This window comes from Cylas formicarius, unplaced genomic scaffold, assembly GCF_029955315.1.
Source record: "Cylas formicarius isolate icCylForm1 unplaced genomic scaffold, icCylForm1.1 PGA_scaffold_5__7_contigs__length_24384050, whole genome shotgun sequence".
Taxonomy (NCBI): domain Eukaryota; kingdom Metazoa; phylum Arthropoda; class Insecta; order Coleoptera; family Brentidae; genus Cylas; species Cylas formicarius.
In genome coordinates, this window is record NW_026844341.1 from 16,197,412 (window position 1) to 16,212,828 (window position 15,417).

General features: G+C 34.9%; 1 protein-coding gene across 1 annotated transcript; it reads right to left on the minus strand.

Moving 5' to 3' along the window:
- Positions 1-23: 23 nt before the first annotated feature.
- Positions 24-15,078, minus strand: LOC132701676 (carboxylic ester hydrolase-like). Its single transcript, XM_060669783.1, has 9 exons — positions 14,962-15,078; positions 14,644-14,789; positions 14,473-14,584; positions 11,460-11,831; positions 7,329-7,685; positions 2,755-2,939; positions 2,549-2,699; positions 1,189-1,312; positions 24-227 (listed from the first exon to the last, which is right to left on the minus strand). Exons 1-9 carry the CDS (start codon positions 15,002-15,004, stop codon positions 38-40), a joined length of 1,680 nt encoding a protein of 559 aa, XP_060525766.1. The 5' UTR covers positions 15,005-15,078; the 3' UTR covers positions 24-37.
- Between the last annotated feature and the right edge of the window lie 339 nt (positions 15,079-15,417).

Below are 15,417 nucleotides of genomic sequence, written 5' to 3' on the forward strand. Positions count from 1 at the left end.
AATAAAAGCGAATATATTTGAGTTACCGAGAGTCGTCTCACAGCTCGTCCTTGGACCGCCGCACCAGGCGGTCGTTTTCGGCGAGGGGCAGTCTCTCCCAGAACGCGCCCCGTCCCGGGGCCACTTCTTCCATGCCGAGTGCTTGGGGGCCCGATATGTTGAGGCGTCGCAGTGGCACGTCGCAACCCTTCCCCACTGGTAACCATTCCACGCCCACTTGCGGTACGCTAAAGATCGCTTGCGTCTATAACCCACCTGGCCCTGTCCCTAAATGGAGGATCTAGCACGACTGTCCACAAGCAGCAGTTAATTTTATATTTATATATATATATATATATATATATATATATATATATATATATATATATATATATATATATATATATATATATATATATATATATATATATATATATATATATATATATATATATATATATATATATATATATTTATATATATATTTGTATATATATATTTATATATATATATATATATATATATATATATATATATATATATATATATATATATATATATATATATATATATATATATATATATATATATATATATATATATATATATATATATATATATATATATATATATATATATATATATATATATATAATGGGTATGGCTACTAAATAAAATTTTCAAAACTACTAATATGAGAAAATTAGAGAAGACACTACTTTGCTAAAAAAATATAAAAATTCTGGGTTTAGATCAAAGGGGCCATTGTAAGCATCTTTTTTTTTATGTATAGTACTTCACATATTTACTGTTATTAGTATATCTTTAAAAAAATCATATTGATATGCCAATAGTATTTAGTTTGTAGTTAAATTTGTAATAGTAGCAGTCAATATTTTATATAAAAATTTTTCTTATTCATAGTTCTTAACGAATATCGAATTCGTGTTTTCTAAAAATAGTTCAGTGTTACGCAAAGGAATATGAAATTGAGAAGTTCTAGTTTTCTTTTTTAATTCGTTGTCTCAAAGCTTATTCCTTAAAATATGTGTTTCGATGTTGCATTTAACATAATACTAACCAACAAAGTAGGTTAGCAACCTTTAAACTGATACGACTAGAAACGGATCACTACTTTTAATTATTTTAGTTATGTCGTGCTAAATCTGTCCCTAAATCAATTTGACCCAATGGGTACACCCCCCTTACCCCGTTTGCATGAACGTCACGAACATGTCGGTCAGAATTTCACTCATGGCGCGGTCGTCGTCGTTTGAGCGAGTATCCGCAACGGTTTTCATCACGTAGATGGTGTCGTCTCCGTGGGAAACGCCTGGAAATCGAAGCAGGGTAAAGTCGGAGGCTTGGGACACCGTTTCTTTTGTACCGTTTGTTCAATTTATCTTGATATCATTTGAATTGGCTTTTTTGTTTTTACAGATATCGATGTAAACAAAAAAGGAACTATAGGGTTAGCAGTCAAGTTTTTTTCCAAATGACGTATAAAACAAAACACTATCAATTTTTCGACATATAAGCCTACGACGTATATATATATAGACAAAAGAAAAAATCCATTATAGTTAAGTCGACGCTCTTGGTTGACCAATCCGTAGTTCCGCCGTTCCCTATCCAACCTCTGGGGGTATATCTTCTATATATTGTTCTATTTGGTGCTCTAAGAGTTGCAAACAATGATCTCCAGTTAACTTTTGATGTATAAATATCGGTCCCAAAATGTGCCCATATATTAATTGATTGCTACGCCTGGGTTTTTATTTCGTGTATTTGTCAACCCTTTTTTGTAGTGGACGAACTTTCATCAGCCCATAAAATGTTTTTCAAAAAATTATTATTCTCATTATGTTTATTTAAACAATCCAAACAAAACTGCGCCTTCCTATGACACTGTCCTGCACTTATTTTTTGAGTTCTACGAAATTTAAATGCATTATATTTATATTCTTTCAAAACGGAATGGATTGATTTCCGAGAAATACCTGTCTCTTCATATATAGTAATCCTAATATGCTTGCCTTCGGCATTTTCTGTAAATTTCTTTGCCACCCTTGGAAATATCTATTTTGAAGGAGTTCGGCGCATCGAATAAAGTCTAATATACTGACGACCAGCTGCGGTTGCACTTTTATTATTCAGAAAGTATACTTGAAGCATATCACTCCATTCACGGGTGCGAAATTCGTGAAAAACCAATGACTTGGACAATAATTCAACCATCAATATGTCAAACAAACATAGTTTTATCTGCCAGTAAAGACACTCGTTAAAATTATATAAAAATTTCCTTTTTGCCGATTTGTCAAAAACGAGTGGACTAAAATATAAAGTGGCACGGAATATTAATTTCGATTTGCGGCAGGTTTTTACTTATAGCGAGAGACATGCTTTAAGGTTAAATGCGCCGCCTAAAACTCACGTACTACTCTTTGCTCGCGACTCTGCAATGCACTTCCTGAAAAGATCTCGAGATAAATGGGAAACCTTTGTCGTTTGGTACCAAGGCCAAAAATTTAAGAGTAACTATCAAGACAAATTGAACGCACGATACCTATGTCGATGCTAGAGCCGGTCCTCGCATCGGACTTGCTCGCAGCACCGCGATAGTCGAACAGGTAACTGTAGACGTCCGATGTCACTGAGGAACTGTGCAGAGCAGTGGCCCGTTCAATGTCCACGACGAAAAGACGGTCTCCGATTAACTGAAACAAAAGCCGGTCAGTACGACGGTGTTTAAAGATCCGAGAAACAAATTACTTCGACGAGTTTGCTAAATGAACGTCTGTCGACTGGGTCGCCGCCCAAATACCGTTCCCGTATCGCCTGAGAGACCTCGTCCCTCAGCTCTGGAGCGACGGTACAGTTGTAGTGCAACACGTGGGGCATTATGTCGTTCCAATTCGCATCGATGTCCGCCAGGAGGCGCTCGTCGGCGTAAAATTCTTACCAGGAAATGAATTAAAATTATAGAAGACTATACATAAACTTATCGAATCTTCATTAGTTTTCTTTGGAAACTCACAAACTTTTAAATATAAACTAAACTTGGGTTTTTTTAATATAACACCCTGTATATCAACATCAAAACAGTTAGTACTAGAGCGGCCAAAGCCCACGGAAAACATTTTCAGATTTCCAAGAGGAAGCATAACCGGCATCTTGTGATTTTTCCGGGAAATGTTACCAAAAAAATATATAGTTTTTAAAATGTAAGCAGCATTCCTGGAGTAATTCTTGTTTACCATTTTTTGACGTGTCTGTTAACATAAAGGGGTGATTCTTCGTTTTTAATGAACAGCTGTAACTCCGACATGTGTGATGTCTTCAAATCTCAGTCACTAGAAAGGGGTTCTTAATATAACAACCAAATGCTTTTTTTTTTCTTAAAAATACCGCGAAAATGATCTTATTCTTGTCTGAAAATATCGCGAAAAAAAAAGACAAAATCTAATTGCTACAAAATTTCGAAAACACGCTTTTACGCTGGTATTTATTTTAGTTTCACATATTGGCGATTTTTAAAAAAACTTGTATAATAATCAATATGCAAAATCAAAGTTAAAATCAACTTTTTGAAAAATGCTAGGAATCACAAATATCAGGCATTGTAATTTGTATTTGCTACTGAAGGCCCAACCGTAGTACGACAAACATTGCTTTCCAAAATATTAATATTAATATAGGAATCGACGCGACAGTAAGAACACATATAACAATAGCAAGGTATGGTCTGTCCATAGATATAAGACGAATTGCTTTGAATGGGATTATCCAAGGGTGGTCATTAACATACAATGCAACAAGATTATTACCTAAAGTTTCGGAATTTAAATTCAGGTAAAATTGTGGTCCGTAATTGAAAATAAGTTTATACCTACCTGTGTTTAATATTCTTTGGTTTGGTATACTACTTAGTTTAAGTTATACATAATACAGCGTGTGTTGAAGAAACGGCCACATTGACGAAAATTCCAACTTCAACTGTAGGGAAAATTGAGAATAATCCCATTTCAGCGAGAAAAAAAGAAGCGATGCTGACATTTTCTCGAGTGTAGATGAAAGTGTGACCAAGATATAATACGGCGAAAAATTTACCAGTTATACGTGGAAAAAAAAGTGCCTACATTAGATATCTTAATTAGGAGGCTTGAAGAAGATGAAATTGGTGTTAAATGTGGCAGAACTACCTTATGGAAGTCAATTCAACACATGGGTTTTAGATTTTAAAAAATTGACAAAAGGCAAGTTTTAATGGAATCTTTTACAATTCTGAAATGACGACTGGAATATCTAGAAAAAATTAGGATTTACAGAGAACAACAAAGGCCAATTGATGAAACCTGGTTTGATACTTATGATACCCCGGAAAAGGGTTGGGTTGACTCAACTAAACAAACGCGTCATCAAAAAGAGGTAAAAGAACAACTATTTTGCATGCTAGCTCAAAAGATAGTTGGATTCCAAATGGACTTTCTCTGTCTGCGAAAAATATTAAAGATTCTTCTCTGGATTACCATGAAGATACCACCGCTGATTTATTTGAAATTTGGTTTAAAATCAAACTAGTTCCAAACATTCCTCCTAATAGCGTCATTGTAATGGACAATGCAAGTTATCACAATCACATATTGACAAAGGCATTACTTTAGAAGTACGTAAAGCTACTGATAATGAACTAGCTTTAATTAATATTGAAACAAATAGCTTTTTTAAAAACTACATTAAGAGGTAAGAAGTACTTCTATTCGCATTAGAAACTATCACTTCAGTGCAGGCAAAGAAAATCAGTTAATTGTATTTAATATTCAAATTCATTATCTTTTGCGTTTGTGTTAAGTAAAAGAAGCTGGTGAGGCGATAGAAAATCAAATAAATCCAAAAGAAGATAAAATGCAGAACATATACTTAAAAAAAATACATAAAGAAATTCAGTGATATTCAACTGAGAGATAGATATTTGAAAATTATGACTATTGTAATAAGCAGCCTTTCAATTTTCCCATATTTTTATTATTTCAATACCAAAGAAAATGTGAGATTTATAACAGAAATATTCTGTTATTAATAATTGTAAATAATTGATAAATATAGTTACTATTGTTTTAAAAATGTTGAAATTCGAGTCTGAGTTGTAAATATTATTTTTTAGAATTTTTGTTTAAATAGCTTCTTAAAATTTAAACACAAACTTGAAATTACTAGTAAAAAAATAGAGAGTATTTTAAATTGCTCGAATTAACAGTTTTTCATTTTGGAGATGATAAAATTATTTGTAAAACCAATTCCTATCATCCTATTTAGTTTAACTTTTTTCTGTCACCACTTCTTCTACAACTCACAAACACATTAAGTTCATGAATCTTACAAAGCACCATCTATTACATCATCACTTTTTTTTTCATTTCAAGACGAATGAGAAATTGGAAAATCAACGAGGCCACAAAATCCAGAAGTAGTATTACAGATGACTAAAGAACCTAAATTTAAAGCAGGAGAACTACTTTCTAATACTGTGGAGGCAGTCTTACGGACGGATACTAACATGCCTATATTGTTTACTAATTCCGAGAAACCGAAATGTAACGCAGAATTAGAAGAGTTGCCAACAACAGCGTGGATACGCAAAAATTTAATATAGCTGCGTATTTATACTCACAACTGAGCTCAGAATTACCAGACTTTCAGTTGTGTTCCTTGGATGCTACAACATTATTTTTGAATATGTTTATAAAAACACGATGCTTCTGGGAAGCACGAATCATCTGACGTGATCGCAAAATTAACTACTGAAAAAATACCAATGAAATGCCAAAGCAAAGTGACGACCAAAGAGGAGAAATAGAGGATGAAGTACCATTAAAAAAATCAAATCAAAGTGAGGACTAATAAAAAAGAAATTAAAGAAAAGATTGAGTAATATAATATTTTAGTTATCTGCTGTAGTCATGTAAGCAAAAACATTTTTATATGTATTATTTAATTGTTAAAGTCTTATATATGTTAAGGCATATTTTCGTATCTACATTTCTTTTATTAAAATATATTTTTTCATATTAGTAAGTGTACAATGATAGATTTTTAGCTGTTTCAGCAGTGATTAGTAAAGGAATATTATTATTATAACTAAGAAAACTTTTATTATCAGAGAACTTATAAGTTTTATATTATGTTTTTAAATAGAAAAATTTTTATCGTATATCAAATGATTTACTAAAAAAAGCTCATTTTTACAATATAATTATTGTCATAATAATAGTTTCATTATTTTAAGATTTATTGCTATGTATTTTCAGATGTTTATTAATTTAATAAATTTGTAAGAGAACTGGATCCTCTCGGGGTAAAGTGGGTAGCACGAAAACGCGGAACAGACTTCTTACTATTTTACTAGTTTTGCGTGTCAATTAGTCAATAAACGAAAATAAAACTCCGCGTCAGTCACGTAGCGCCGTCGAACCGCAACTCCCGTGTCGGAATCCGGACTCGTCGTGACGTGCCGAAATCGGAGCGGGATGGAAGGGTTTTTTTGCGTCGGGCCGTCTCATTCGTTGCGGTTAATTTAATACCATCGGTGCAGTGGTGGTTAGTTCCAAATTTCAATAATTTTCAACTATTTCGGCATAATTTTGTTTTCACATTTTACCTTTCAAAATTTAAATTGAATTGAACCGTACGTCCCGCGCGTTTTCCGTTTTCATGACTGGACACAATTGCTAGAGGGCGTTGAAGCTCGTGTATGCTTTTTAACATTGCCACTAATGGGAGCCTTCCCCTCCATCTTATACTCTTTGGGTGACCACACACAGGGCCAATAATACACGTGTGGAGGCACAACGCTTAATAAATCCCAAAATCTGAAGTGATGGGCTTTCTGCTCCCGTTGAAGTTCGTGAGTTGGCATTTATTACTATTTAGTTCCATTCCATTAAAATCCCACCATAGCGATAGGTGATCTAAATGGGATTGGAGTTTTATAAAGTCGTCAGCATTTTGTACTCTCATATAGAATTTGAGGCAATATCATCCACATAGACATTGAAGAGTAGGGGTCCCAGGTGTGATCCTTGCGGAACACCAGGAAGCACTTTAATTTCGGTGGATTGCACTCTTTCAGTAAGGTACTATGTCAACAATTCCAAAAGTTTTCCCCCAATTCCAATGTTTCGCAATTTTTTGATTATCATTCGATTATTTACTCTATCAAATGCCTTTGAAAAGTCTGTGTAAATGCCATTGTTTTAGCCGAATGTCATACGCAACTGAAGTCGACAGAATTTCTCAGCAGATTTGGATATCCAGCTCTCTTGGAGGCAATGAAGCCCTGTACATACCTGAAGCGGGGAACAGGCCTTCAGATGATGTGTACGAAACGATCCAAGGGTGGTTCTGCACGAGTCCTCTCACGAGCAAGTCGTACGGATGGTGGGGCAATACGGGATCTTCTGCCCAAGCGTCCACTACCACGCCAAACGGAGAGAACGGGTTGTACATCCACGGTTGGAGCAGCCTCGCGGCCCCCGCGATATCGGCGGCGAGCCTAGTTTTGAGGCACTCCTTGATGATAGCGGAAGTGTCTGCTGGACAGCCCAGCCGGTCGGCCAGCTGACGCGCTTTTTCCAAGGGGCGTTCCATGAGTACCCACGGGTTGAGAGCGCAGCCGCTCTGCGATACACCACCCTTGAACAACCCTGAAAGATTTCAATTCTGAATGTGTTACGTCAACCACGATTAAAAGACGAATATTTTGGTTTTTAAGTTGGGTATATAGTAACTGACTTCTTCGGAACCTGTGTTGGCGTTTATAAAACAAGTAAATAAAACAGTAAAAAGATAATAATTTTTCATTTGTACTTTCTTTCAGTTCCATTGATTACACCCTTCATTTTCACGTACTTTCGACAGATCTAGAAAATCCACGCTCTTCAAAATATATAAAAAAAAATCATATATGAAAAGAAACGAAAACAGAGGAGCCTGTCCACCATTAATTAGATGTATTTTGTTAGGAATGTTTTTTTAACATTTTTTTAGTCTTGCAGAGAAAAATAAACACATAACGCGCAAGTATGCATATACTGGGCATTTCAAAAAACATGCACGTTAGCTGGTCATTCCTCATCCAAAAAAAACATTTATATAAACATAGTGTAAAAATCCATTTTCTAAAATAGTAATTATTTTTAACAAAGTGTTCAAAAGGGTTCAAGGGTTCAAAAAACAAATTTTCACTGGTAATTTTTAAGATTTTTGTTTTTCCCTTGCGGCCTTACAGTTATTCTTAAATCTCCATAAAAAATACAAAATACATTGTTGTTTTCTAAAAATCGGTTTTTAAGAGAGGCCCGACGTTTGTTTTAGAAACTACCAGTATTCAATTAAAAATATATCTGGTCAATTCATCTTGATAACATTTTAATTGGCTAAATTTTTTTGTTTTGAAATATCAAGGTAAACAGAAAACCAAAATGTAGGGTTAGTAGCCAAGTTTGTTTCCAAGTGATGTACAAAACAAAACACCATCAATTTTCGGTTTAATAGAATATCTTATTCTGATTACAATGATGTAGTACACTTTATATTTTAGGCCTCTCGTTTCTGAGAAATAGGCAAAATAGGAAATTTTTATATAATTTCACATTGTTAAAATGTTTTTAGAATAGTTAAATAAAGAACTTTTTACTTTAGTGTGTACTTATCATTTTTAGTGTTTTTGTTCTTCGTTAATTTGTTAATAATTATTGTTGTTGCAGTGTAATCGGAATAAGATATTCTATTAAAGACATATATAATATACAGGGTGGACCATTTAAAAAAATAAGATGTAGGCTTATATGTCAAAAAATTGATAGTGTCCTGTTTTATACGTCACAGGGAAAAAAATTTAGACAATTAAAATTTTCTCAAGATAAATTGAACGCACGGTACGACATTTACAGTCAATCAAAAAAGTCTCCGTATACATAGTATTTTTTGAGTTATATTTTCAGTATTTTTTCAGTTTTCTTTTAGATTCTTCTTTCATTTACATTTAATTGGAAATACATTTTAAGTAAATATCGGCAATCTCATTAAGAGTGATAAAAATAAAATAAAAATCATTTGAGACACTTTATTTGAACGATAAAGAATAAGGCAGTTTTAGAAGCAAGAAACTATGTCCAATAAGTCTCCATACACTTTAATAAATCACTATTCACAACTGCAGGTAGAACCGTTAATTATCAATATTTTATCAAGCTTCTATCAAATTTAGCTTAAACAAATGAGTTATACTTGTTTATTTTTGACACCACTTTTAAGTCACTAATTTTGAAGTAAAAGCAAAATGGGCGCTAAAACTTGCGAAATTCCGATTTCGCTTTGAAAAATCGTAGTAGATTTATGGAAAGAGAAAAAATAATTTAGAGATATTGGTAAAATAATTAAAAATTACATTCAACTGTACAGTATGTAATAAATCAATACAAATCTACAGGATCTTATAAAGTGCGGCCACGCTCTGGTCGTCCCAGGAAGTTAACTGCACGAGAAGAGTCTTCTGTTGTGAAAAAAATTAGAATTAATTCTAAAACAAGCGCCCCAAAACTTGCAGGGGCAATCAGGGAAGAGTATTAAAAAAATGTTAGTCCTCAAACGATTAGAAACTGCTTGCATTGTCAGAAGGAAACCATTAATTTCGGAAAAAATTGAAAAAAAACGTTTGGAATTTGCCCGAGAACACATGAACAAAACCAGGGAGTTTTGGGAAAACGTTATGTTCAGTGACGAAATCAAAATTAATCTCTTTGGGACAGATGGTCGGGATAAAGTTTGGGGGAGGAAAAATACAGCTCCGAAAATCGAAAATGTCTGTCCTACGGTGAAGCATGATGGAGGTAATGTTTTATTGTGGACGTGCGTGTCAGCTAATGGGACAGGCAATTTAGCTTTTATTGACGGAATCATGGCTACTTGAACATCCTAAAGTATAATTAAAACCAAAGTGTTGAAAAACTTAGCCTTGAGGGGCGTTATTTATTCCGACAGGACAACGATCCTAAACACAGTGCTACCCTTGTACGTCACTGTACGTTATACACCACCACAGTCTTCGGATGTTAACCCCATAGAGCGCCTGTGGGAAGAAGTAAAGCGACGAGTGAAAAAACATCAAGTTACGAGTAAAGAAGACCTCAAAAATAGGATAAGGGAAGAGAAGGCTTGTTTTAAGTCTTCCAAAAAGACTTAAAGCCATTATTAAAGCAAATAACAATTGTACTGTATTTGACATAGTTGTTTGCTTTTAAAACTGCCTTATTTACTTGAAATATATTTGTCATTAAATGTAAGTGAAAGAAGAAACTAAAACAAAACTGAAAAAATACTATGTGTATGGAAACTTTTTGACCATAATAAAGAAGAACTAAAAGTTCAGATTTTCACGAAATTATATATTTTCACATGCAACACCGTGTCTTTATCAAATGTAATATTTACAAACTACCTGCTACTATATCTACCGCAATTTGTTCAATGATATTAAGTTCTTTAGTTTACTGTTGTCCGGACTTGTTTTTTATTTATAATTTTATCGATAATGGACGGATTGTATAAGCGTGATTTGAGCTGTTATGTCTGACTGTGTGACACACAAAATGGCTGCAGTTCACTCACAGAACATTACAATAAAGAACTTAATATCATTAAACAAATTGCACTGAACAACGGCTACAATCCGTGCATTATCGATAAAATTATAAATAAAAACCAAATCCAGACAACAGTAAACTCTATCGATCCGAAACCTAATACAGAATAGGAACAATTTAAAACAATTGCATACATAAGAGAACCCAGTGAAAAAGTTTGAAAACATTTGTCAGAATGTGCTTTCAAAATAGCTTTTAGAACTAACAACACAATAGCAAAATTTTTAAAAAGCAATAAAACGAAATGTCCAAAATGCGGATCTTGTCCTAAAATTTATATGGGACACACAAGCAGATCCTTCAAGAAACGCATTAACGAACATAAAAGAGCGTTTAAAAACAATAGTCTAGATACTAATTATGCTACACACTTAAACACAGAAAAACACATTTTTGACGACAATTTTGATATATTACACACAGCCACAAAAAGTAGAAAATGAAATTTATTGGAAGCCATGGAGATTAACAAAATGAGACATTTAAATGTATTGCTTAACGATCAATTAGATTTAAATATCTCTCTAATATTGAACTTAAATTCTCGCAACAACATTAATTAAGGTTTTATGGTCATTTTTCGGTATATATAGTAGCAGGTAGTTTGTAAATATTACATTTGATAAAGACAGGCTGTTGTCGAAACAATTGTCATGTGAATATATATAATTTCGTCAAAATCTGAACTTTTAGTTCTCATTTATTTTGTTAAATGGATTTTCATCAAGTAAATGCCACCTCAGTTCAACTTTTTTGACCGACTGTACGTCTTACCGGCCGATCCGGGCATCAGGTAGTGCAGGTGGACGCTGGCCCCGCCCGCCGACATTCCGCTAATGGTGACGGAATCGGGATCGCCGCCGAAGTATCTGATATTTTCCCGTATCCAGCGTAGCGCGGCGATTTGATCTCGGAGGCCGTTATTTCCGGGGGTGGTGGCGTCCTCTGTGGACAGGAAGCCCAACGCGCCAAGTCGGTAGTTGAAACTGACGTAGACGACGTCACGGTCCATTATGATTTGGGGACCGTAAGCTGTGCCGCTACCGAACATGAAAGCTCCGCCGTGGATGTGAACCAGGACGTCGACATTCGCGTCGACGCTCAAATCTCGGGTGTAGATGTTCAGGTGCAGGCAGTCTTCTTCCCCTAAATCGAATTTTTCGAAAGTATCTACGCTCGTATAAAAATTTTATATCTCGGTAAGGATGGGATCGCCATTGGTACAGAAATGATCAGCGTCAGTTTGTCCGTTATCCGTTCTAGTATTTTGGTTTTTCCTGAATAACTTTCAAACAGTTGAAGTTACAAAATTAAAATTTGCCTCATTTTAATCATCCGCGACACACGTAAACTTATAAGAAATGGCCCTGATCCGACGCCGTATCCATCTTTTATTTTGCGATTTTCGACTGTTTTTTGGACCTTGCTATGCAACACGATAAGTATCCGAAATTTGAAGCAATCAACTTCACATTTGGCACATATATGCAGCTTTGCCCCGTGACAGAACCTATTGAAAATGGGGGGCTGGGGGGTCGGGAAGTATTCTAAAAGAATAAAAAATCGCGTGAGCAAGAGTCTACAAAAAAACATAATTTTTCAAAAACTGTCTACGAGACTAAAAAAATTCTTGAACCAGAAGAAGTAGAAATTACGGCTCTATATTTTATTTTTTTATATTTATTTTATTCTTGACAATTTTTTACATTGGTTTAATTGGTTACAACTGAAAGACTATGATTCAGATTTCACTTTCTTTTATATTGCGATCTAACCCGCATAGACAGCAAAAACTTTTGTATTTAAGGTTTTCACCTATTGTACAGGGTGTTTCCGATGTTTCGTGCTAAATAAGAAATGTATTAAGTGTCCTAAATTTGCAGATATCAGCTTCAAATTTAGCGGAGAAATAAAAGACCGTGTCCACATTTAAGCGGTAGAAATTGGGCGCAATCAAATTTTACCAAGTATTTTTTAAAAATGTTTGATTTTTTTTTTGTCAATTTAGCTTCCAGAAAAATATGTTTTTCTCCATAATCGTTGATCCGATTGGCAAAGTTCTTTAACCGGCCGAGGCAGAAGATCCAGTGCAATAAGATTTATTTTGGACATTTTTTCGATTATATACAGAGTTTTCAAATTATAGGCAAAAATCTAAAAGACCTAGAAAATTGTTCTTTTAGCCGCAAATCAAAAATCGCAAAAAATATGGCTAGTGTTAGCATCACCAGTCAACACTCGCGCTCCTGGCTGTTTGCATAATGAGGAGTGCGAGTCTGGTGCGTAGTTCGGCAAGTGACCAGCGACGATCGGTGAGAGGGTGCCGCCGTCCACGCACAACGCTCGCTGAAGCCAGTCAGCCGCCGGGCATTCACTTGTCCCGCGTGTGCATGGATGGCATAAGCAGTTATTTTGTATTTTGTTCTCGATTTACATCAAATAAACCCCTTTTACTATTTAATTTTTGTGCAATCATTAAATTTAACATTGTTTGAATTATATACAAGGTGTGTCGTTTAGGGGCAAAAATTTCCGTTTTTGTGGGTTAATTATTGGCGATAAATGAAAAACCGTTAAAGATGGAATAATTTTTTTGAACAGTATCGTAAACTGTTTCGAGAGAAAGTTTCAGGTTTCGTCAATTATACAGGGCGCGAGATATTTGAAAAAATATCATTCGACAACGCTATTTGTGCAAATTTTAATATTTACTTTTACTTTAATTTTGTAATAAAACCAATAATAATTAAACGGTTATTAACCCAACAGAGAAAAAAAGTAAAAATAAATACCTGAAACCAAACAATGGGTTAAATGACATTAGTTGCAACTTCAAAAAAAAAATTTCAACAAAATCGCTGCTGTAACTCTTTTGTTTTCATGTTTTTATGAAAACATTTTACGTAGAATTTTTTTAAGCCAATAATTGATAGAAAAATACCTTTATTATATGGGAAATTCTGTATATATTCGAATTATGGAATAAAACTTAGACATTTTTCAGAGAAACTTCCACAGGCTACTGTAATGCTTTTTACAAAACTTCTGGATTCCTCCTGCGTCGGTTTTCGTCGGTTTAGAAATCTATAAACAACTTAACAATCTTAATCGCCACTCAGGTCTCTACCTGTCACCAATTTGGGAATCAGTCATCCGAGACGGTGTTTATATCCCTCATTAGCCCCCCCCCCCCCCCCCAAACAATATATAAGCAGGTACAGAGTAAAATACGAGCCATTTTCAGTGAAGCTCTGAAGAAGCCAACAGGATGATTGGCGAAACATCAGCAATTTCGACTAAGCAAAAACCGGCGCAGGAGGAATCTAGAAGTTTTGTAAAAAACAATCTTACACACTTTTCCGTCACCAATATTCCACGCATCAACAGTCAAAATCCAAATTTAACAACTGCCAGCACGCTATTTTTTTTCTGTATTGTGGCTGCGCTGCCAAACTTCCTAGTTTAAAGTTTCATAACCTTGTATTCATAGTACTTATAATGATTTATCACGTATAAACAGGCGCTTTGAAAACACATTGAAATACAAGCTTTTACTAATTAAAACTTAAAATTGTTAATTTAATGATGAAAATGCTCAAAACTTACAGAAATGCTTTACATACGTAAGTTATTTTATCAAAAATAAAACAAGATTAAAAAGTATAAATAACCTATCAAATGTATAGCACAATTAAAATAAAATAAATATATATAAATAAAATACTTTTTTTAAATTTGTGTTAAATTTTATCTATTTCGATATATTTTAAAACATTTTAAAACTTACCTTCGACTTGGTAAGTGCCGTTTACGTATTCGGAGAAATAGTTGTACTGTATACACTGCGTTGGCGCAAGCGCCTCCACCTCGCCGACCCATTCGCCTACCGGTTCGGGGGGCTCGAAAAAAAAATCAAAATCAATTTTTTTCACCCTGATAACGGAAATGTGGCTGCTACCTCGAATCTGAGTTGTCCGACAGGCGGTCTTGCGTAAGGCACCCCTTCGAACGAAAAGTACGCCTTATTGCTGACTGTCAGACCGATGGAGCCCCGTATTCTTCCCGACGGGGTCGTCGCTACTGGGGTGAATGCGTCACCTCTCACTGTCGACAAACTGGTAAGGAATATCGCCACGCAACTAAAGAAATTTAAAGCGCAATACCGACAACTGGAATAATTATTCCAGTTCAAAACAAATGAACTTTTATCAGCAACCTTGTTTTGTACGTTTGCCGTTGCCACCTACCCCCGCATTAAGCTAAACAACAGACTCACCGTAACTCGTTATAACCGCAAACGTAAAAAGGACCTTATTCATTTTTGCGCGCAATACTAACGCTCAGATTTAGCAATTAAAGCAACGCCTGCAACAATAGGACGAATAACAGTTGAATATTTAAACAAGATAACTTTAGGAAAACAAAAAAGAGTACACCGACGGCACGGCACACTTATCTTTCCACAATTAATACCACGGAGATAAATTTGCCCTCGGAGCAGCGGCGTCTCGTGAGCCGCTCGTCGGCCGTTAGAAAGCCGTTACTTTTAAATTAATGGGGGTCGTTGGAAAACAAATTTGCGCGCGTTTTCGCACCGGCAACGCGGCGCTTCGCGGCCATTTGCATAATCTGACCAATCTAGTGTCCACCCCCACCCGATTATGAACAATAATTTCGCGGTTTTTATCAACGGACGCTGTAAATTATTAGTGGTGAAAAAAACCTAAACGAT